Genomic DNA, 24,773 nt, shown 5'->3' with positions numbered 1-24,773 from the left:
TTGCCATTTTGTAATCCATTCGGCAAAACGGAGAAAAAAAAAAGAAAGAATCATCATCATCGTCATTTTGGAACCAATTTAAATTACACATTCCTTTTTTTTTCATTTCATTTCAATTTCATTTTCTTTTTTTTTCTTCGCTTTTTTTCTGCTATTTTAGATTCAGAAAAACCGAAAGAAAAAAGACAGATGAATTTCTTATTTTTTTTATGGAATTCTTTATACGCTATTTCCACCAAACCCCGTACCCCCACCACCAACAACCATTATCTATTTCGACAACATTCCATTTTGATGATGATGATGGTAGTAGTGGTTGATGTTAACCGAAAAAAAAAATCATTCTGATCGTTGTAAATTGAAAAAAATAACACTTTTCTTCTTCTTGATTTGATTGATTTTTTTTTGTTAAAAAAATTTATCAGAATTTTTTTTTGTTGTTCAAAATAAGAAGATTATCATTATTTATTATTCAACAACAACAACAACATATACATTTTGTGTGTTTGAAAACAATTTTTAGTAACAATAAAAAAAAAAAGAGAGAACAAGAATTCGGAGTGAAAATTGAAGCGAAAAAAAGGAATGAAGGAGAACATCATCTATTTTAATTATGATTATGATTGATATTTTTTTGATTTTGAAAAAAAATCGATTGAAATGAAATGAATGAATTTTTAAAGCTCTTCATTTTTGGTTGAAATTTTTTTTTTTTTTTTTTTGGCAAGAATTTTTTCCGGCAATTTTCTATGTTTTTTTTTTTGGCATTCGTAAATTTTATTCAAACATCGAATGAAAATTTTTCCATCGGTATCATCATTGATGATGAATCTGGTTTACATTGATGATTTTGTTGATTTAAAGCTAAATTAATATCTGATTCGGAAGACATTTTTAAATTATGATGATAATTTGGTAATTTTGTCGATGTCGTCGGTGATGTTGTTTTTGCTGTTGAATCAATTTTTCGATTGTCCAATTTAGTTATCGAACAACAATGATCAACCGAATATGAATTATAAAGATGATGATGATGATTATTATTATTATGACGTCGTTGTTTTTGTTGATGATGGCGATGATGTCGATTTGATTCTTTTCCTGATATCGATGTTGTCATTATTGATTTTTCATTAAAATTTTTCAATTTTTTTCCATTCATTTTGTTTCGATCAATTTGTTTTTCATCATTATCAATGTGTTTACTATCTGCCCTAAGACTTTGGTTATCCTCAGCATCATTATCATTGATCCTTTTCGATGATGTTATATCATTTAATGATGTTGATGATTTGAATGATAAAGTTTCAACAATATTTTTATTATTGGAAAATTGTTGTTGTTGAAATGAATGAAGATTATTCACATTATTATCATCTTCTCCTTTTATTTTTGATTGAATATTTTTTCGTTCAGATTCATGATCAATATTTAATATTTTGGTTGTTGTTAATGATAATGATTGTTTTTTATCTATTGCTGCTGTTGTTGTTGCTGATGTTGCTGATGATCTACATGGATTTTTACATATATGATTACATGTTTGTGACATTGTTTCCGAACTAAATACATAACGTACAAGAATTCGTCGAAATGCATCACGAAATTCTGTATTGAATATACTGTAAGTGTGTTTGAATGTGAAATGAATGGGGGGATAATGATAAAGTGAATCGAATCAAAACATTAAAAACTGTGGTGAAAAAAACATACCTATAAATGGCCGGATTCAGACAGCTATTAAAATAACCAAGCCATGTTAGCAGTTTAAATACCGAAGCTGGAATGCAAGTTTTACAAAATGCAGCAACAATATTCATACAGAAAAATGGCATCCAACAAGCTATAGTTTTTCATTGAAAAAAAAACATTTTAATCTTTACTCCAAATCCTGACACACACACAAAACAGAATACTTACCCAAAAATGTTCCCATTATAATACCCAATGTTATTGCTGCTTTATGTTCGGATACATGACTTTGATGTTGATGTTGATGATGATTTAAATTTGAAACTGGATTTGTTGATGTTGATGATAAATTTCGTTTATTTTTTTGTTTTTGATCATTATTATCATCCAAAACTATTTGATTATCATCATTATCATTATTGATTGTCATTTGAATTGATCCGGGTAATAATCGATTATTTTGTTGTTGTTTATCGACAATAATAAATCCCGGTTGTTGTTGTTGTTGTTGAAATGTTGTTGTCATTTTTGTCATTGATTTTATTGTTTTAACATGATGTTTACAAATAGAATAAAGACGAGCATATAGGCACAACATAATTAAACATGGTAAATAAAAACTAATACAAGAACTAATCACAGCATATGTTGGTGTTAAATCTAATGCACATTGTGGCCATTGTTGTTGATTTGATTCTGTAAATTCTGAATCTTCTGTCTCTGCTGATTCTGTCAATGATTCTGGCAATTCTGATTCCGTTAATGTTACGGTTGTTGTGGATGATGATGATTCCAAATCACAATCATCATTCAAACAATTCAAAGTTGGCAATGAATTTTGATCAAAATTTTCATCGTTATTCAGTTGATTTTGTGAATAAACTAGATTTGATGAATAATGTTTTGAATGACGAAGGTTTGCGAAAATCATTTGTTGTTGTTGTTGTTGATCAAAATCTTTATCAATTTCATCATCATTATCATCATCAAATTCGGCAGAAATTTGTTGCTGTTGTTGTTGTTCATTTTCAACAAATATTGATACAGGTAATTCGAATGAAGGTACACGGGCAATTGTTTCAATTTTGGAAATATTTTCTAGTTGTTGTTGACGAAATAATTGTAAAAATATTGGATTTAAATAATCAAATTGATCGATTGATCTTCGATGTTGTTTTCGTTTCGGGGAAAATTTCCCGTCAATTCTGTCATCATAATCAAAATTTGATTCAATGATTGTCATCATTGTTGTCGTTGATGATGGTAATGGTGTATCATTCATTCGATCCATAACCATTGATGTCGATGATGATGATGGTAATGGTTTATGCCAACCCAATGATATTGGTAAAAATGATATCAAACCAGAAAGAATCCATATTATTGATACGGCAATAATAACAATACGTTTATTCATCCAACGATTATAAAGCATTGGATCTTTTATATGAGCAAAACGATCTAATGCAATTGCACATAGATTTATAATCGAACATGTACCTGTATTTGGATTTTGTGAAGAGAATATTTCCGGGAAAGAATTGAGGAAAATTTGTAAAAATTTTGGTAATAAAATAATACAACTTACTACAACTAATATCGAATGCAATCCATATTTCACATAATTGTGGCCAAAATGGCCAATATTCCATTAGATCATTAGCTAATGCAAATGTCATTACTAATGCACCAACACAAAGATCAGCAATGGCTATAATTTTTTTATAAACAAAAAACAAAATAGTGAAGGGTTAACGAAACAAAACAAAAAAAACAACAAACAACTTACCTAATGAAACAAGAAATAAATTACCTAAACGTCTTAAACGACGATCCGATGCTATTGCAACACAAATAAGTATATTACCAAATATTGATATTAATATAACAATAACTAATATAATTCCGATTATAATTTTCAAATATATTGATAATGTATCGGTTGTTAAAAATAATAATGTTGTTGTTGTTGTTGATGATTTTTCTTCAATATCCAATAATGTTGTTGTTGTTGTTGTCGATGTTGTTGTCGAAATAGTCGACAATGATTGTTTATCAGTTTCCATAATAATAATCGATATAATCGATATGTTACGAATCCAATACGATCATCATCATCATCATCATCATCATCGTTATCATCATCATCACAATCGAATAAATCAGCGGCGAAAGAAAAACGAAGGAAAAAAAATCCAATTTGAAATTCTTTGAAAATTCTGAAGAAAATTCTGTAGAAACTTATTTTTTTTTTTGATCAGAAAAGAGAAAACTAAAAGAGAAGGGAGAAAATGAAAAAAAAAAATAGAATTTTTGATCATCAATATTTATGATTCGTTTTAAGCTTTTTATTTTTTTTTTTGGGATTCTGGATTTCAAAAAAAAAGAAATCTTTAATTTCGATAAGATTTTTTTTCTTCGTTTTTTTTAGCGAGAAAAACGACAAAGAAATCTTCAAAAAACCATAACAACAACAACGGCACGATCTGTACCCGAAGAATTTGCACCAGAATTTTTTTAGAAAAAAAAAGAATTAAAATTACGAGAATCATCCGATTTGGCTGAAATTTCATTTCATTTTTTCTCAAATTCTACCAAATCAGGGAAATCAAAAAAAAATCAACATTTGTTTCCCCACACAGATTTTCGTATTCAAAATCAAAATGAGAAAAACAAACAAAACAAAACAAAATCAAACAATATTCTTCATTCAACCAATTTCCTCTCATTAGCCAAAAAAACAAAAATCAAACCAGAAAAACCAATTAAAACTCATTTTTTTCCCCATTCTGGTCTATGATTGCGAAAAAAAGTATTTAATTATCGTTACTTTTCTTTTTTAATTATCCCATTGACTTTGTGTCAATCATTTTTGTTTAATTTGAAAACAATCGAAAAAGCACATTTCGAGAATATTCTGTAGCCAAATCATCATCATCATCATCATTACATAATTATTATTCACGAAAAAAAAACCTGAAAAAATATCAATTTATCAAAATGATGTTGTTTTTTTTGGCTATGGAAAAACCGATTATATTCACTGAAAAAATAAAAATTGAAATGCTATACCAAATGAATGAATGAATGAATATTTTCGTCTTCTTCTTCTTTTTTTTCCCATATTATTACAGTGATTATTCGATTATTCAGAGGAAGAGAGTAGAAAAAAAAATACGGGAGAACGTAGGTGGTGGTGGTGGTGGTGCAGGAAAATGTCGATTCGTTTCGGTAATCTGATTATCTTTGAATTGTGTTTTTGTTTCGAACCAAAAAAAAAAAAAAAAATATATATAAAACGGCTAATTATATTCATGGAATCAAAACAAAAACGAAAAAAGCGAATTGTTTTTATTTCTTCCTACTAAAATATCAAATTACATTCGAAATATTCGTTACATGCAAAAGAGAGAGAGAGAGAGAAAGAAAGAAAATCGATAGAATCGATAGTAACGAAATCTAAAGATAGTTTTGATTTCCGAATAAAAAAAAAGCTGCTGCTGCTGTTGTTGTTGTTGAATCGAAAATAATACCCGAAGATTTTATTGAAAAACAAAAATTTTCTTTCTTTTCTTTTTGTTTTACCGAAATTTTCATTACATAAAAATCAAATCATTATCATTATTATCAGATTCTCTAGCTCTCGATTCAGGTTCATATTTGTTTGTTTTTTTTGGGTTTGGTGAATAACCGCCAAGGAAAAAAAAAAGAAAAAGAAAAAAGAAAAACCGAACATCTGGACCAAAGAATTCATTTCATTTCCATTCATATGGTCATAAATTCTCATCATCATCATCATCATCATACAGAATCATCATTATCGTCATGTTGAATAGGTAAAACAGAAAAAAGAATCCAGAATCAGCCAATTTACTAAGCCCGGAAAAAAACAAGGAAAAAAAGAAGCCATAATAGTCAACGAAAAAGTTATTTGATTAAGTTTGTCATGTAAATGTATTTATGTGTGTGAGTGTGTGTGTTTATATGACATTTATTTGATCCAGAATGTAAAAAAAAAACAAAAACCAACCAAAACTAACTTAGGTAATATAAGTCAAATAACCAAACCAAAATGAAAAGATTAATGATTATTATATGAAAGATGCAAGTTAAAACAAACAAAAAACAAACTCCAAACAACAACAACAACAACAAAAACAACTCAGAACCAGTCCAAAACAAAAATAAAATAAATAAATAAACATCATTATTGATCATATCATCATATTGATATGAATAATGTGTGGGCAAAAGAGTAAGAGAGATAAGCAAAAATATTTATGACATCTTAGAAAATTTCCTAGAAATGATTATCATGAATTAAAAATAACAACATTATTTCAAAATGAATGAATGAATGAATGAAGAGAGACAGAGAGAGAGAGAATATATGTGTTTCCGGCGTAAAACGTAGTCTTTCATCGTTTTTTTTTCAATAAATTAAATTATAAATTATGTAAATTTTCTTTTCGTAAAGTTTCTCGCTCTCTCTCTCTCTCTCTCTCTCTCTCTCTCTCTCTCTCTCTCTCTCTTCGTCTCTTCTTCGTTCGTTCGTGGATGTGATGAGAAAAAAAAAGTTTATTATTTCAGTAAATCACATATAAAAAGTTAAAAATATAAAAGTCGCTAATTGAATTATTGAAGTAATGTGTTGATGCGTTTGTGTGTGTGTGTGGGTGCAAATTCTGCGAAGGAAAATTCGACTTTTACCAGAATAATATTCCGAGAGAATCTTTCACCGAATAATTCCGGATCAATGCAGAATTTGGTTTTCACGCAGAATAAACAGAAAATAATTTTTGATGATCGATTATTTTAATTACTTAAACGGGATTAAATTGTCCATAATTTTTTTGTGGGAAATTTTTTCGCAAGGATTATCATTTATTTTTTGGTGAGAAAAATGTTTATGTAAAGTTTCCGGATTCAATTTCAACCATAATGATGATGACGATGACATTTATGAACGGTAATAAATTTGAAAAAAAAACTGGTTTTAAAAAAATGAAAAAAACCCGAATATCATCATCATCATCATATTTTATGCCCGAAAAAAACACTAACAACATTGGATTGTTTAAAAAGAAAAATTTGAATCATTAATTTTCTAGCATTTTCAAACATTTTATGCGCATCAAATTTATTGCATTTCACGACGGCTATTATCACTAAAATGGTTTTAAAAATGCCTGAAAAATGATGATTTTTCGGAAAAAATTAACCAACGGTTGGTTTTTTTCGTCACCACCATTATTTGTTTAATCTTTATCGATGAAAATTTTCCCTTTTTTTTGTCTCAATCAACGATAATAAATTGATTGGATTTTTCACAAAAATTTTGATTTGACATTTTTCTATTGTTGAACAAATTGACAATGTCTCTTGTGTTTTTGTGTTTGGCGTCAATTTTAATTTTCAATTACAGAATTCAGAACTGAGAATAGGTTAGGATTTTATCAAAAATTTTCTTTTGTTTTGTTTTTCGGTTGAAATAGAATTCCTAAATGAATTTATTATCAGAATTGATTAGAAGCAATGTTTCCCCATAGACGTCAATTGAAACAATCAATGTTTTTTTTGTTGTTGTTACTCTTGTTGTCGCTTTTCCCAAAATGACATTTAATTTTTTAATTCGAATCAAAAAATATTGGTGGTGATGATTGGTGGTGGTGGTGGTGGTGCTAAGAAAAACTAATTTTCATTTAATGTTGATGTCATTTGACGTTATCATCGATAAAAATTGACGCATTTCAAGTGAAAAACACACTATTTTCACTCAAAATGGTCATTTTTTTAGCTTTTAAAATTGGTGCTTTTTCTTGGTTTGTTTATTTTTATATCATCGTAAGTAAAATTCAAGTAAAAAAATATGAAATTCTTCAAAAAAAATTTTCATATTTCCAGAATATTCTTGGATTGTTATTTTTAGAAATATTCCCAGTTGTTACATTTGTTTGGTGCAAAAAATATTTCGAAATAGTATTTTTTTTCTATTTTTTGCCTTTTCTTATTTGTTTGCTTTTTTCTGTTGTTACGCAAAAAAAAAAAAACGAATGAAAAATGACTTTAATGTGAAAATAGTTTCAAGTCAAACATGTGTATATGGTCATCATTTATAAATTTAAAAGAAAAAGAAAAAGTGAAAACAAGTTACGTAAAAAAAGTGAAAAAAAATATCTTTCGTATTGCGAAGAATATTTTCGGAAATTTACGGAAATGTTCATGAAAATAGAATTCATCATCATACACTGTTAAAAATGGTATGACTTTATAAGTTCATAAAGTGGAAGTGTGGACTTATAAGTTCACATTAGACCAAGTGAACATATAAACTCACTTTAAGGAATTGTGAGCTTATAACTTCACTTTAAGGAATTGTGAGCTTATAAGTCCACACTTCCACTTTATGAACTTATAACTTCACTTTAAGGAATTGTGAGCTTATAAACTCATACGAGAACGTTGTGAGTTTATAACTTCATACGAGAAAAAATGTGAGGTTTTTTAAAATAAAAATAAAAACCCCTATACGCAAGCGTTTTTTTTTTGATTAAAAAAATCTTGATGCGCAAGTGAAATTAAATTAAATTATCGAAGTTTTTAATTATTTTTCATTTAAAGATATATTATTAATTATTATAATTATTAAACAAGGCTAATAGAAATTTATCAATAGAAATCGTCTCAGGAACATGAAAAGAGAACCCGACTTGGTTTTCATTGTTCGATCCATCTTTATAGATTATGACCTCGTGATCAAATGGACAAATAAAGTAAATTAGAATCTTTGCATTCATTCGACACTTGTAATCGATAACAGATAGCAATCGACCATCCCCAACATAAATGTCATTCTTTCTCAATCTTAGCTTGATTCCGTGTTATTGTAGGTAGTGATAAAAAATACTTAAAACAAAACCAATGAGATTAGGAAAAAACATGGAACAAGTTAGATATAAACAACAATCATATTCAATGAGCAAACCTGATAACCAAATTTTGTAAACGAACCACACTTAACAAAAATAATGAATAACAACTAATCGAACAGTAGTTTAAATAATCAAAACAGAACCCTAACAGCTAATTTCAATTATGAGGGCGCTCGTCGCCTCCACATGAATTCAAAATTTTTTTTAGTTTGTAATTTTAAAAAATAAAATAAAATCAAAATTGTGATTTTATAACTTCACTTTAAGGAAGTGTGAACTTATAAACTCATACGAAAAATGTTGTGAGTTTATAACTTCATACGAAAAACATTATGAGTTTTTAATTTTTAAAAAATAAAATAAAATCCAAAATTCGAATTTTTAAACTCATACGAAAAACGTTGTGATTTTATAATTCCATACGAAAAATATTGTGAACTTATAAAATCATACGAAAAACCATGTGAGTTTATAAGTCCATCCGAAAAACATTATGAGTTTTTAATTACAAATAAAATCCAAAATTCGAATTTTTAAACTCATACGAAAAATGTTGTGAGCTTATAACTTCATACGAGAAATAATGTGAGTTTATAACTTCATACGAGAAAAAATGTGAACTTATAAGTCCACACTTCCACTTTATGAACTTATAAAGTCATACCATTTTTAACAGTGTAATGGATATTGAAAAGAATTAAATGATTTCTCTCTCTATCTATCTATTTAAGCAAATTATATTCAGAGAGGGAGAGAGAGAGATTAGACATTCGTTTCCGGAATTTATCAATTCAGTAGTTTTTTGTTCTGCTGCCTGTTGTAATATTGGCAAAAAAAAATAAGGGGGATGAAAACGAAAAAATAAGCGGAAAAAGCCAAAAGGCATCAACAACAACAACAACAACAACAAGATAAACAAACAAACAGAAAAGTTTTATCTTCAAAAAAAAAATGAATGAAAATCAACTTTAGTTTATCAACTTTATTATTATTATTATTATGAAGGGTTTTCTTCTTCTTCTTCACAAAACTAAATATTTTCTTCATCGAATATATAAAGTAAGTAATAAAGTGAAATAGGATGATGATGATGATGATGATTGTTCAATTTAATAAAGGATGATTGTATTTTATTATTTATCATCATCGTAATCATCATTATTGGAATAGAAAAGAAAGAAAGAAAGAAATCTTATTTCTCTCCACCCATTATTATTATTATTTCGATTGATATTAGTAAGTTGGATATAGTGAGAAATGTGTGAGGGTAGAAATAGTGGATAGTGGATAGGTGGTGGTGGGGAAGATTTTTTTTTTTGACATAAACAAACAACGGAATTTGTCTTGTCTTTTTTTTTGCTAAGAAACGAATCGAAATAACAATGATGATGAGATTTTATATGAAAAGAATTTTTCATTTTCGCTTAGATTGACAAAAAAAAACAAAACAAAACAAAAGAAAAAGAACAGAATTACAAAAGACAATTTGTAGAATGATGATGATGAAAAAAAACAATAAGAAGAAGTGGAGAATAACTTAACGATATTTATTTGTTTGTTTGGGTAGTTAGTAGTGAAGAGAAAAAAAAACAAAATGGACATTTGATGATCTTTAACAAGCAAGCAACAATCAAACGAAATAACTAAATTGAGCAACAACAAAAAGAGAGAAGAAAGAAGAATTCTGTTTGGTAATAGAATCAAGAATCGAGAGAGAGAGAGAAACATTGACAATGTATAATAAACGTGTATCTTTGATTCTTTGATTCCGTGATTTTTTTCTTTGGATTCTTCTTCTTAGTTGGATTCACTCTTTATAAAAATAAATTTGACGAATAAGCAAAAAAAAAAATCTATAATTGAAAATCATAATCATGTCGTTTTCTTTTTTCTTTTGATTTGACGTTAACGACGTTGATTTTTGATGATGATGATTTAATCATAAATGGAAAATGAAAAAAAAATTGACATAACATGATGACATCCGTATGGGGGTTGGAGACGTTTTAACGGCTTATTTCCTCTCTCTGTGCGTCTCAAAATGAAAAATTTATTAATTTTCCAAAAAGAAAAATGAAAGGAAAAAACTACCAAGAAATATTTAAGCTAAAAGAAAAACAAAACAAAACAAAAAAAAAAAACGAATGAAATGAATTTTCATTCAAAGATTGAAAATGGAATGTGTGACACAAGCAGAGAAATGAAATCTTTTCAGAAAAAAGACAAACAAAGAAATGCGGAATCCGAATTTAATTTAAAAAAAAAATTATATTTTTTCAAATATTTTTACAACCAACCAAACATCTCTCTCTCTTCACCCTGTATCCATTTATATATTTGATTTTCTTTTTCTTTTTTTCTTTCATTTTCGGTTATTATTTAACATTTCCCTCCCCACACACTTGTATTTGTTTTTGATATTAACCCCGAGATTGAATGAAAAAAAAATTTCCATTTAGTTGAGTGGTGGGTAAAAAAGTATTAATGGTGGTGATGAAATTATGACAATTTTTTCTTCACTTTCTCTCTCTCTCTCTCCATCTGATTTGCTTTGTGAAGAATTTAAAGGCAAAGCCAGAGAAGAAGAAGAACAAAAACAAATATTCATTTTGTTTGTTCACCATTTGGATCATCAACTGATAGTTTTGTTTTCTTTTGTGCATAAGATTAACATTTATGAAAATTTATGAGGGAAAAAAAATTTCCTGAAAAAAATGGAGAAAATTTCCGGGCAAGGCAAAAATATGAAATTCAAAACTAAATCAACATGGAAATACTATTCATTCATTTTTACATTTGTCAATTCATTTTGTTTCATTTGTTGTCGGTAATCGATCCGTGATGCATATATCAACACCATAATCATATTAATCAAGAAAAAAAATGAATCTGAAAATTGAAAAAAAACTTTATAATTGGCTTCTCTTGATGGTAATGATTTACACCATCTTCAAACGATAATAATGATGTTTTTCCCCCAAAAATAAATAAATCTGAATTCCCTTCTGGTCATCATCATCATCATCATCATTAGCTGTCAGGTAAATTGTCATTTCACTAACGATGAAGCTTGGTTCAAAATTCAATCAATTACCGAAGTTTGAATCAAAAACAAAAATATTCATTATGAAAATATATTTCACTTAAACAACAAAAAGTTTTTCCCATATATTTCCCGTTATGTAAATTGCCATCATCATCATCATCATAAAATTCAAAACAAAAAAAAAGTTTTGTTTTTTTTATCATAGCCAAACACCAAACTAACGGGAAAAAACAAAACTCATCGATCAATAGAAACTTTTTTTCCCGTTGTTTGGCAGTTTGTTTGTTTGTTTGTTTGTTTGCTTTTTGCTAGTTTGTTTTTTTTCTCTGAATGTTGTTTCATCAATTTTTCATCATATTTGTCATCATCCGAGACAAATATGATGAAAACAAAAAAAAATTCTTTGGATGACACCAGGCAACAACCAACCAACCAACCAAAATAATAACAACAACGGTAAGGTAACGAAGAAAGAGAAGAAAAAAAAATATCAAAACTCAGCAGGTAATATTCATATTCATATTCATTCAGCACACACCGAAAAAAAAATATATTCATATTTCTCATTTAATCAAACAAAACAAATCAAACTTTTCCATCATCATCATCATCATCATTTCCATATAAAACATATATATGAAAAGCAAGGACAAAGAATCAATTAAATGTGTTTGGTTGGTTGGTTGTTTGTTTGTGTTGTGTTGCGTTTGAATATTCTAAACAAGAATATTCCTGTTTTCTTCTTCATTTTTTTTTTGGCCCGAAAAAGAATTTCGAAAACAAAATGAAAAAAACAACAACAACTTTCAAAACACAGAATCATCAGCACAAGCAAACATATGGAATATATATTCTATATGTCCATATGGACAAAAAAAAACAAAGAAGAAGAAGAATTTCTTTCTTTCTGAACCAGAATTTAAATGTTTTTTATTTTTCATTTTGTTTGAAAACAAAATGAAAAAAAAAACAAGGAAATGAAACTGTTTACTTTTCTAGTTTTTTTTTCATTACTTCCTTCAAAAACTTGATGATTGTTTTTTCGTTTTCGTCATTTTTGGAAAAAAATCGTTTGATTTATCGATGTTTGTTTGTTTGATTGTTTTTATAGAATCGATGTTGATTGAGAAGAGAGAGAAAAAAAGACAAAGATAAATCAACAAAGTTGGCGTGCGCGCGTGTAATTTACCATTATTCGAAACTTGACAAAACATCCTGATGAGAGAAACTATTAAAGAAAATTTATTTGAAATTTTGTTTCACGAAAAGTTTTTTGTTTTGTTTTGTTTTTCGAAAACTTTTTTTCTTCGTTATTTCCTGTGTTTCTTGTTCTCAAATGAAGTGCTTTTGAATAAATTAAACAAACAAAAAGAGAAACTTTCTTTTTTTTCAAATTAATCAAACCAGTGATCGTCGTCGATGTTGTTGTTTTAGTTTTTTTTAGTGTTTCAAAAATTTTTTCAGGAATTTTCAAAAAGAGAAAAAAAATGTTTGAAAGAATCCAAAACAACAACAAATGACAAAAATAAAACAAAATTACGTTCTGAAATGATGAAAAAACAACAACAAACTTGAATGAATCAAAAATACAGGCAAAGGCAATTTTATTGGTAAAGTTTTTACAGCCCATAAAGAATATTCATTGCCTATTTTTTGTTGTGTGTGTGTGGCAGATTTTTTCAACGACCACTTTAACGTTCATTTCATCGTTCTTGTGAAATGATTCTTGCCTGCAACAAAAAGAAAATGTATGGATGTTATGAATATCTATTCGATAGTTAGAGAGAGAGAGAGAGAGAGAAAGAGCATTTTTTTCCTGATGAAATTTTCAAAAAAAAAAAAAATTTTTGTTTCTGCCATCAAAAAAAAAAAATGTATGGATCGATGGGTGGTTAAATAAAAGTGTCACCACCATCATCATACAATGTCATTGCCAATAATATTGAGGTGGGAAAGAGGGAGGAATGGATGGGGAAAAAATTCTCAATCATAAAATCTAGACGAAAGAAAGAAAAAAAAAATCCAAACAAGCGCTATTCAGCTTTTTCAGTTTTTTTCTTTTCAAAATTATCATTCAATCAATGTCAGATTCAATGTTCAACCAAAAAAAAAAAAAAAAAATCCGATTGACAACGATGAAGAAAATGATACGATGATGATAGATAAACAATAACTTTAAAAAAAAATTTCAATCAATTTTTTAAACTTTGTTATTCAGTAATTTTGATAGTCGTTAATGTTGAATAATTAAACACACACACACACACAGAGAGAGAGATAAAACAAACACAAATTCCCATCAATTTTTCAATTTAAAAAAAACAAACTAACTAAATAATTGAATAAATCAATAAATGAAGGTTCTCTGTGTCTAGTTGGATGTTTTGACAATGTATAGAAAAAAAATGGTAAATATTTAAATGTAAACCAAACTTGTGTCTCAAAATATTGTTTGGTTAGTTTTTTTTTGAGGGAAATTTTTCCGGAAAAAAAGGAGAAAAGAAATTTGAAATTTTATAAAATTAATTTTTCCGGAAAATTTTTTTGGTTTCATAAGAATTTCTGAATTTTTTAAAGAAGCGAAAAAAAATCCTGTGTATTTAGTATCAGTTCAAGTTGATAATTTGAATATTTTTTTCTTGCCTTTTCCATTTCTACTTTCATCATCAACAATGTTGATGTAGAAATAGGCGTAAAGAACCATACACAGGATATCATCGAATTGATTATTATGTAAATTTTCAAACAGAAGAGAGAGAGTAGAAAAAGCATTTTACAGAATCAACTCACTATAATAACAACAGCAAAAATATTCACAAAAAAAAACATTTTAAAAAATAAATAATGTCAGTGAAGCCAACATTGAAGGGGCTGGTTGGCTGTTTGGCTGGTTAGTGTAGTGTATACTTGATGATTGGAATTTTGCCTTGAAGCGGTTGACATTTTTTTTCTGTTTGTTTGATTCGTTTCAAAAAAAAACATTGTTGTTGTTGTTGTTTGGGAAGAAATTTCTCTGGAAAAAATTTGTTTACTTTTTTTTTGATCAATAATATTACTGGAAATAAAAAGATTTTTCAATTTTTTCTTCATCCTGTGTGTGTGTGTGTATAATATCTATTCCTGTTCTGTTCTATTTCGACAGTCATTGTTCCAAAAAAAATGTTGTTTTCGAAAACAAAAAACAAAGAAAAAAAAACTTTTTTTTCTGAAAAATAAAACAAACAGAAAAATCAAAAAGAATTGAAATAAAAATAAAGTTGGTCACGAATGAAATTAATGTGAATTGATCAAATCATTCTCTCTCTCTCTCTCTCTCTCTCTCTCTCTCTCTCTCTCTCTCTCTCTCTCTCTCTCTCTCTCTCTCTCTCTCTCTCTCTCTCTCTTTCTCTCTCTCTCTCTCTCTCTTTCTCTCTCTCTCTCACTTGAGATATAAACAACAACAAAAAAAACAATTATCTTTGATGAACATGATCTATACTTGAAAGTAAATGGGGGGAAATGATTTCGGGAAAAAAACCAAACAAACAAATAAACATTAACTAAAACAACAACAACAACAACAACAACAGAAAAACCTAATGATGATAATAAATAAATATTGCGATCATTTTGTAAAAGAATCAGAAAATCATCATAAAAATGAACAATCAAAAAAATCAAATATAATATTTTTCATGTCTAATGTTTTCAATCAATAAAAAACATTGTCAATTTATTTTCAAACGAAAAGTATCGATTCAATATTTCCATTTATTATTTTGAGAAAGTGAACAAACGAATCACATTATTTTTATGTTTTGGCTGAAACAAATTGAATCAAAAAAAAAAATCAATGGATCAATTACCGACCAGGTAAACAACAAAAATGAATTGAAAAAAATCAAACTTTTCATTTTTTTCAATTCATTTTTTTTTAATTCGATCGATCAATAATCGATCGAATCAGGTCAACTTGGTTTTGGTTTTGAAATGTTTTTTTTTTCAACGTGACAAATGCAGGAATTTCTTTTCTTTCTTTTTTTTTGGATTCTTTCAACAACAAAAACTGAAATTCTCTGGATTTTTTTTTGGAAACATTCTCTGTTGTCGAAGGAAAAAAAATTGTACAAAATTGAACATCACCCACACACACACTGATCATGATCATTGACCAGACCAAACGAAGAAAAGAAAAACAACATTGATTCTGGTCATAAACATCAATATGTTCGTTCATCTTCAATCGATTTAATGGAACAAATTCGAAGAAATTCAAAAAAAAAATTGATGCTTTTGACCCGAATCCATCCTTAGTTTTTCAAACTATTTCCACTTATATTCAGCAACATCGTTGTTCGTTTGACTAAAAAACCTTTTATCTTGTCATGTCATGTTTTTCACATTGTAATTTTCTCATCATCATCATCATCGACATCATCAACTTCTTGTTGTTGTTGTTGTCGTCGATTCAACCAACCAAACAAATTCAAATTAATTTGGTATTCATGTTTGGTTGTTAGAAACATGTTCAACTTACAAGGCAGGAAAAAAACACCTTCTGTAATATTTTTTCACCAATAAAACTTTCTCTCTCTCTCTCTCCCTCTCTCGATTCTAACATGGGGGGAGGGAAAAAGATTTTGGCACTTATTGAACACTTGCTAATGTTGTTGTTGCTGACATTATTTAAAGAATATTCTCTCAGTACAAAAAGAATCTTTTCAGTTATTTCGTTTGAAACCATTTTATGACTTATTCCTTGATTGTAAATGTAAAGTAAAAAAAGAAATATTTTTTCCCCCTTGTTTTATCATCATCATCATCATCATCATCATCATTATCATCATTATCTCTATATCGATATAATAGTAATAATAAAATAAAGCTAGTTTTCGTTATCTTTCATTGATAGAATTAGCAACAAAAAAAAAAAAGAAAAAAAGAAAAAACTAATAAAGTCTGCGACAGAAAAAAAAAGGAAAGAAATCCACTAAAAACCTAAATGAAGAATATTTATAATGTAAAAGTCATAAAAAAACAACAACAACAACAACATTAACAACATTTAATAATCAAAGCATAATTATTGATTATATAATATCTTTATATGTTGAAGAGAGAATCTTATAGTTACTTTTTTACTTAAGTTAAGTTTACTTAAGAAAAAATTAGGAAAACCATATTCTTCGTCGTCGTTGCTTCAATCACAGCTGTTAATTTTCCCTTACCAGAAGAAAAACTGGAAGAAAATGAAAAAGACAAAACTAGAAATTCTCATTATGATGATGATATTTATCATTGATGAAAAAAAAATCAAATGAAAAACAAATATTTGTTATTATTAATAATATTGATTATGAAATGTGAAATCAAAAAAAAAATCAGAAAATCAGAAAAATTTTGCTAATTATCATTGTGAAAAGCAAAAAAAAAGAAAGGATTAATTTTCCCATGAAACAAACAGAAAAGATTCAAAAAAGTTTTTTTTTTTTTTGTTCAAAAATGAGTTTTGTGTGATTGATCATTTTTATAAATATCATTAATGAAGGAAATGTGTGTGAGGCTGGGTGATTAGGATTAAAAGGGTTGTGTAGGTGTGTAGGTGTTTACGCTTCTTGTTTATTCAATATATATTTACAAAGTAAACACCAAAGAAAAAAAAACCATTTTGATCCAAAATATCAACAAACAATCAATTTTTCACCTATTTTTTTCAAAAGAATTTCAAATCAATTAATCAATCGATCGATCGATCGATCGATTATTCAGTGTTTGGAGTGTGTTAAAAATGTGTGAAAAAAAATATGAATATTGAAAAAAAGGGATCGAAAAAAAAGATTCAAAATTTCTTTGGCTAACAATTTTTTTTTGTTTGGTTTGGTCGCCTGTTTCAACATTATGTACACACAAAATCGATTATCAACGAGGAAAAAAAATCAATCAATCAACCGAATCAAAAAGAAGAATTTTTCTCTCTCTATACAACACCCACACACATTCATGAATTGATTTTTTGTAGCAGCAAAAAAAAAACTTTGGTCGATTTATGAAAATTTTTTTCTTTCTTTTCCTTGGTTTACATTTGAATATTTTTTTTTTGGCCAAAAATAGTTTTTCTGCTGTCTGTTGTCTGGCTGGCTAGCAAACGTGCCAACGAAATAGCCAGAAAAATGAAACTGATTTGATTCTGTCAATTTGGTTTTGATGTTTGTTTTTGCATCTTCCGATAACAATATTTACGTTTGTCGTTTTTTTTTGTTTAGCATCATTAGCAATGAATATTTTTCTTTTCTTTTCTTGGTTATCTTTTTTGGACCAAAACGAAAAGAAAAAAAGAAAGAAATTTAATGCCTGACAACCAATTGATGTTTGAGAAGAATTTCCTATGTAAAAAAAACATGAATATCATAATGTCATTTTAACTGGACAACAAACGACGATAAACATAAACAAAGATTTTTGTTTTTCCACCAAACAAGAGACTATCAAGGGGAAAAAATCTAGCCAAAACCAATTCAAACTTGAACAAACAAAACTGAAATTCAAAAAACGAACGGAACAAACAAAAAACTAACGGAACCCAATATATTCATTGGACAAAAAAACTGGACAAGGGAAACCAACCAAAAATTGAAGTAGCCAAAAGCAAATGTTTATGATGATAAGAAACCTAAAACTTTGTTTGCCGACCAATGTCTAATGTCAATATATGAGATAAAAAATCCAACAAAGAAGAGGTTTTTGGTGTGAAAATGTCATTGACAAATTCAAAATTTTTTTCTTTATTCAAATATAATGTCTTTGTGTTGGTGGTGGTTGGTGTTGAAAAAAAATCATTAATAATATTACATAATACGGACGATGACAAGGTTGGAAAAAAAGTGAAACTTGATGGTTTATGAAAAGCCATAGAAAAGTGGTTTGAACAGGAAAAAAAAAATATTCAATGATGAAAACGATGATGAAAAAACAAACAAACAAACAAAATCAACCACCAATTCTTTTCTAAACACTTTCACACACACACACCACTTAAGTATGACAAATAATTTTTATTTTTCTCTCTCTTACTGTTCTTTTGTTTTGGTTCAAAATATATTCATTGTTGAATTTAAAAGAATATCAATGGAATCTTAAAGTGGAAGATAACAACGACAATGAATAAAACAAATAATAAAAAACAAATTGAGCGAATAATGAAAATTTGTTCGGCGTTTGTTTTCCCTTGTTTCTTGCAAATAAGAAGAAAAAAAGATTGACAACAAGAATCATGGTTTTTTTCTTTCTTTGGATTCTTTTTTGGCTTCGAAATGCCTTAAAAGAAACCTTAATTTATAAATTCTTTTTTTTGTATAAAACAACGACGAAAGACGAAGACGACGACAAATTCTTTTCGAATGAATGAAAGAAAGAAAAAAATCCATTATATGATGAATTTGAATGGAGATAGGGATAGCATGTCAAAATTCTTTTCTTTACTCTTCTTTTTCTTTCCTTTGACGACGATATTGAGAAACGAGAATTCATCGAATATAATCAATTTGTGACCGGAATCTTACAACCATCCACCATATTATCATTCAGTTATTTTGGAACATGAAATATCAATTAATCATTATCTTGGCCACCATTTTGTTGTAAAAAAGTATTATTTTTTTTTCATCGAAAATTTTCAAAGTGGAAATTGAGATTGGAAAAAAAACGTTTTTTAATTTACAAAATTTAGGAAAAGCTACCCAAAAACTAATATAATTTCAAATGAACGAAGATGTTAATTACGAAAAAAAAAAAATTCATTCCTTCTTTACTAAATATAATCATTATCATCAATATCAACTCTTGATGATAATGATCATCATCATTATCATTTGCCAACCTAATTTAGCCAAATGATGATGATGATGACTATAATCCATACTCATCATCATCATCATTATCGATGCAAGTTCTCATTTGGAGTGGGAAAAAAATAATAATTTCGGGTTTTCAATTTCATCATCATTTTGATCATCAAAATCGTTGAAATGGAACATGGGACAAATACACCTGATTGGAAACAAAAAAGAAAAAGAAAAAGAGAAAGAGAAACTTGAAAATTCAATATTTTTTTCTTCTCCGTGATTAATAATATCATTCGTCGATGATAATCATCATCATCATTATCAGATTTCAATCATTATTTGTTTCCATAATGATGATGATAATTTTCATCAAAAAAAAAGAAAAAAGGATTAAAAACCAAGGAAACTTCTATACTCATAATCTCAACTTTCTTTAAATGTTTCTATTAAAATACTTTTTGGCATTTTTTTCCGTTTCAGCTAAATTACTTTGCAATTAAATGATGAAAGGGACAATTTCTCTCTGTTTTTCAAGGAACTGATTTGATTTTTTTTTTGTTACTAATTCCAAAAATGATGATAATGATATTATCATTTAAAACAAAAGATAATCAAACAATTCAAATGAAAATGAATATAATGGAAAAGAGGGGACTTTACATTTACAAACACAAATAAAAAATACATATTATCGAATCAAATGAACCGTTCGAATGATGATGATGATTGTCGCCCTATCCACAACAAAAAAAAAAATCCATTACAAAAACCAAATGAATATCAAACTTAATAATAATAAAAATGTGGCCGAATAAAATAAAAACTTGGAAAAAACCAATGTTTGGATCTACGAAATACACAAAACCAAGTGATAAAAATATGGATATCTCACAGTTTTTTTTTCGTTGGAAATCAAATCAATTATTCCTATCACGTCATTTTGATATATGGGAAAAAAATATATGAAAACAAAAAAAAACTTTGATTGTCAAACGAAAAGAGAGAAATAGATAGATTAATGTAATGAATTCCTGAAAAGCAATAAAATTGATCAAAATCTCTTAGTTGAAAAAACAAAAAAACAATAAAATAATGTTGATTATCATCATCATTAAATGATTTTCAAATGAAAACAGAAAAACATAAACTACTTTTTCTCTATAGTTATAATTATTTTATCATTCATTCTTGATAATTGATAATTAATAATGAGAATATAATTGATTCATTACTACTTCGTTTGAAATCGATTGGTTATGGTTGATTGATTGATTGATTGATCAGTTGATTTGAAGAAAATATCGATTGAAACCAAACCAAACAGAAAAAAAAACAACAACAACAAAAAAAACCTAGATATATAAAAAAAAAGAGTTATCAAATTTCTCTCTTCTCTCTTTCATTTCATTTCATTTTGGAGTTTTGGGTTTCTTTTTTGTTTCGTTACTTTTCCTTTCTCGTTTATGTCAAGAATATATATTTTATTTTCTGGATCAACATTCGCCAACAAACAAAAACATCAGAATTTCTGTTGCTTTTCCATGTTGTTGTAGTTGGTCATTCTGGTGACTGATCGGTTTTTTTTTCTCTCTCACTCTCTCTCTCTCTCTATCTTTCTCGCTCATGATGAATAATTTAATTGAAGATGAAGTGTATGAATGAAGGATAGTTGAATGTTTTGGAAAACCGGGGAAAAAATGATGCCAAAAAACAACAAGATCTGTTTTAATTTAGTTTTATTTTTCTGACCAGACCGATTTTGGGTTAATATAGTAAATGCTTTGGAAAAAAAATTCAGAATTACAGAATTGAAAACAAACAATTTTCATTCGTTCATTTCATTCATTTTGTTTGCATTATTCACATCAATTGAAAAGTAAATTAAGAAAAAAGAATAAATTTTACTTGTGAAAAAAGACTTGAAATTGAAAGAAACAGAAAAATACAATGTTGTAAATGTAACCGAATGAGAATGAAATTGTTAATTGAAAATGAAATTAGTGTAAAGTAAGAATGAGAGATGCAATGCGATACTGGAAATTGATGAAAATAAGGAAAGAAAACAAAAATTTCATTATCGCTTTTTTTCCCAAAAAGAGATTCTATATATAAAGAGAATCTTATCAGTCAGTAGGGGTTTCAATTGGTTAGAATTTGTTTTTTTGTTTTGCTTTTGTTTCAATCGATTCCGAACCAGGTTAATAAGACAAAAGTTTTTCTTTTCGTCTGCCTACCTTATTGTTTGATCAGGTTTTCATTGATAAAAGCTGTAATTATTACCTAAAGATAACCAAATTCAATTTGAATTTTATTTTCATTCATTTCTTTTTCTAGCAAAAGAAGAACAAAAAAAATTGAAACAAAAACAATTTCTTTATCATAGAGAATTGTTTTATTTGTATAAAAAATTATTATTACTTTTTTTTTAAATAAAAACTATCAAAGAGAATATCAAAATCACTAACCAATAATAATCATTAACAGGTAAAAAAATTCAACAAAAATCAAAAAATCAATTTTCATATTGGAAAAACAAAAAATACAAAAAAAAAAAAATCCTGCATAATCAATATTATGGATTTTTTTTCACCTTGTGAAATCAATATTTTTTTTTTCATCTTTTAAAAGTCTCAACAAATAACATACAAACACACCGACAGTGAGTGAGAGAGAATCTGTGTTAAGTTTTTTGTTAAAAATTGAAGAAACGAGAAATAAATTGAAGAAAGATGGCTGATTGAAAGAGAAAATTGTTGTTGTTGTTTCTGTTAAATTATTATTAGCATCATCATCATTAATATTTTGGATTTTTTCTGAAAAAAAATCTTTCACAATGAAGAAAATGTGAAAAAAATAGACCAAAATGATAAATGTAAAGAAAATGAAAATGAAAAGGACACCTATAGTTGTAATATAACAGGAGAAAGGGATTACCAGAAATTCGTTTTTTATTGTTTTTTATTTTTTGGTTTAAAAATACTAATAACAACAACAAATTACTTTTTCATTTTTTTTCATACTGATTACGTAATCGACAAAACTGGTATCATTCTGAAATGGTTTTTTTTTCTTGGTAGAAAGGACAATTTCATACAAGCAAATATTTAACCCTTTGGCATTGTTTTTATTGTATTTTTTTATTCGTTTCTCTCTCTCTCTTATCTAGTCTTATTTACATGTGAATATTCTATATGCTGATGACAATGATGATTTAAATAACCGTAGGCCTTTTGCTATGGTAACTAGAAATTATTTATGAAAACAAATTTATATACCAAAATTGGAGAAAAAAACTTGAAAAGGAAATGTTTATAATTATTTCATTGTTTTCAATAATTACAATTACAATTACAATGGAAATTTTTTGCTTTTCAAAGATAAAACATTGAATGAATAAAACTTACTTACATGAGACTAAATTGTAACCACAATCGATATCTTAAATAACTTCCACGAAAATAGCAATAATCGATTGTTTTTGTACCCTTCACTTAGAATCGAACGAATTTTATTTGTGAATGTTGTTCATCACTTGAAATTCATCAACAACAAAACAAAAAAACTAATGAAATGTTGTTGTCAATAATGATGATCAGAAATAAATAAGAAAATGGTGGCAAAATGACAAGCGGTAATAATTGATATAAACAACAGAATTGAAGTAAACAAAACTTCAAAAAAATGGAAATAAGTGAACAAAACAAAACAAAAAACCACAAGTAAAAAAAACAAAATAATGATGGTTGGTTTCATTCCATTTTCATTTACAAAATGATAAACTCATAATTCTTCACAAAAATGAATATATAAAATGAGAAAAAACAAAAAAGTTTGGCCATTTTCCAGATGAAAGAATTATTAATATTCTTTCACTTATATTCACTCATTCATCATAATCTAAATATATCAACCAAAAAAAAAAACAAAAAAAAAAGTTTGAAAGATAATAATAATAATATCATCCACTAAAAAAAAGATGTTTGTCGTTTGTTTTTGTTGTAAATGAAGAAATTTTGTTTTTTTTTTTTGCATATGATGATTATGATGATATTTGATGGTTAGTTTCAAATAACCGAAAAAAAAGCTATACACAAGCACACACACACACTTTAATTTGTTTGTTGCACCCGATGATAATGCGATGATGATTATGGTGTGTTTTGTTTCGAAATAATTTGAATTCCGTTTTTGTTTTTGTTCGCTACCAACGAAGAAAAACAAAAACATTACAAAACAAGAGAGGTAATAAGAGTTGCGATAAAACTCATTGAAAAAAGCTCTTGGTAATGAATGAATGATGATGATGATGATGGCGGTGGTTTCATTATAAAAAAAATTTTTAGATTAAAAAAACAAAATTTCGTAGAATCACATAACGAAAATGACGAAATAATTTAAATTACACTAAAATTGATTCATTTTCTTTGGAATTTTTTTTTTCTTCAAACGATGATTCCGAAACCGATAAAGAAAATGTCATTTTCAAACTTCAACTTTCTTGTTATTGTCGGTCGTATAAGCATTTCGACAATTTTGTTGACTACCAATGATCCCTATTTGGATCATGGTTTTTATATATCCGACAGTCAGTCGGTCGGTGTATTGTTTGGTACCTTGTTTTTTTTGGTTGGTCGTCGGTTATATAATAAGTACCAAATAATATTGAATTGGTTGCATTAGTCGATTCATGATGCGTAGATTCGATTCTAACGACAAGAGATTCTACCATGAATGAATGAAACACCAGCAAAAAAAAAAACGTTAAACCATATTATTCGAGCAAGCGCCGATTCATCATCATCTGGTTCCAAAAAAAATGATGATAATAATGATTTTTTTTCTTGGTTCATGTCATGAATCAATTCATAATCATTTTTGTCTATTTTTATATTTAAAAAATAATTAGGAAAAACAAAACAAAACAAAACATATCGACAAAATACCTTGTTGTTGTTGTTTTCGTTGTTTTTCTTCTGAAAATTTTACGAAATGAAACATGATATACATTGGAGAAATTTGAAACATTGAAATGTTTTTCTTCTTATTCTTGCTTCTTCGATCTTTTTTCAATCAAAATCGATAAAGTGATAATGAAAATAAATTTCTCATTTTTTTTCATTTTTCATTTTCGAATGTTTTCATTGTTTTTTTTTCAGTGTTCGAAATTCCGGTTGACAGTACGCCATCTATCGATGATGATGATTAAAAAACTTGATTATTCTCGAAATATCAATGCAATCTGTTGATCTTTGGACCATTTTAATTTTTTTGTTTTGTTTGGTT

General features: G+C 27.4%; 1 protein-coding gene and 1 long non-coding RNA gene across 2 annotated transcripts; both read right to left on the bottom strand.

Annotated features, from left to right (window-relative positions):
• Positions 1–433: 433 nt before the first annotated feature.
• On the bottom strand, positions 434–24,365 carry LOC113791001 (tyramine/octopamine receptor-like). Its single transcript, XM_075819480.1, has 6 exons — positions 22,899–24,365; positions 3,482–3,964; positions 3,281–3,403; positions 1,921–3,192; positions 1,714–1,843; positions 434–1,622 (listed from the first exon to the last, which is right to left on the bottom strand). The coding sequence occupies exons 2-6, from the start codon at positions 3,756–3,758 to the stop codon at positions 782–784; spliced, it is 2,643 nt and encodes an 880-aa protein (XP_075675595.1). The 5' UTR covers positions 3,759–3,964; positions 22,899–24,365; the 3' UTR covers positions 434–781.
• LOC142644849 (uncharacterized) lies at positions 8,290–8,816 on the bottom strand. Its single transcript, XR_012846022.1, has 2 exons — positions 8,678–8,816; positions 8,290–8,598 (listed from the first exon to the last, which is right to left on the bottom strand). It is a non-coding gene; the product is annotated as an uncharacterized LOC142644849 (long non-coding RNA).
• Positions 24,366–24,773: the final 408 nt, after the last annotated feature.

The sequence above is a fragment of the Dermatophagoides pteronyssinus genome, unplaced genomic scaffold (genome assembly GCF_027571235.1).
Source record: "Dermatophagoides pteronyssinus isolate colony J.1.1.1.1 unplaced genomic scaffold, Derpt_VIB-CSIC_2022.12 sq0004, whole genome shotgun sequence".
Lineage (NCBI taxonomy): Eukaryota > Metazoa > Arthropoda > Arachnida > Sarcoptiformes > Pyroglyphidae > Dermatophagoides > Dermatophagoides pteronyssinus.
This window is presented reverse-complemented; position numbering and strand designations above follow the sequence as displayed.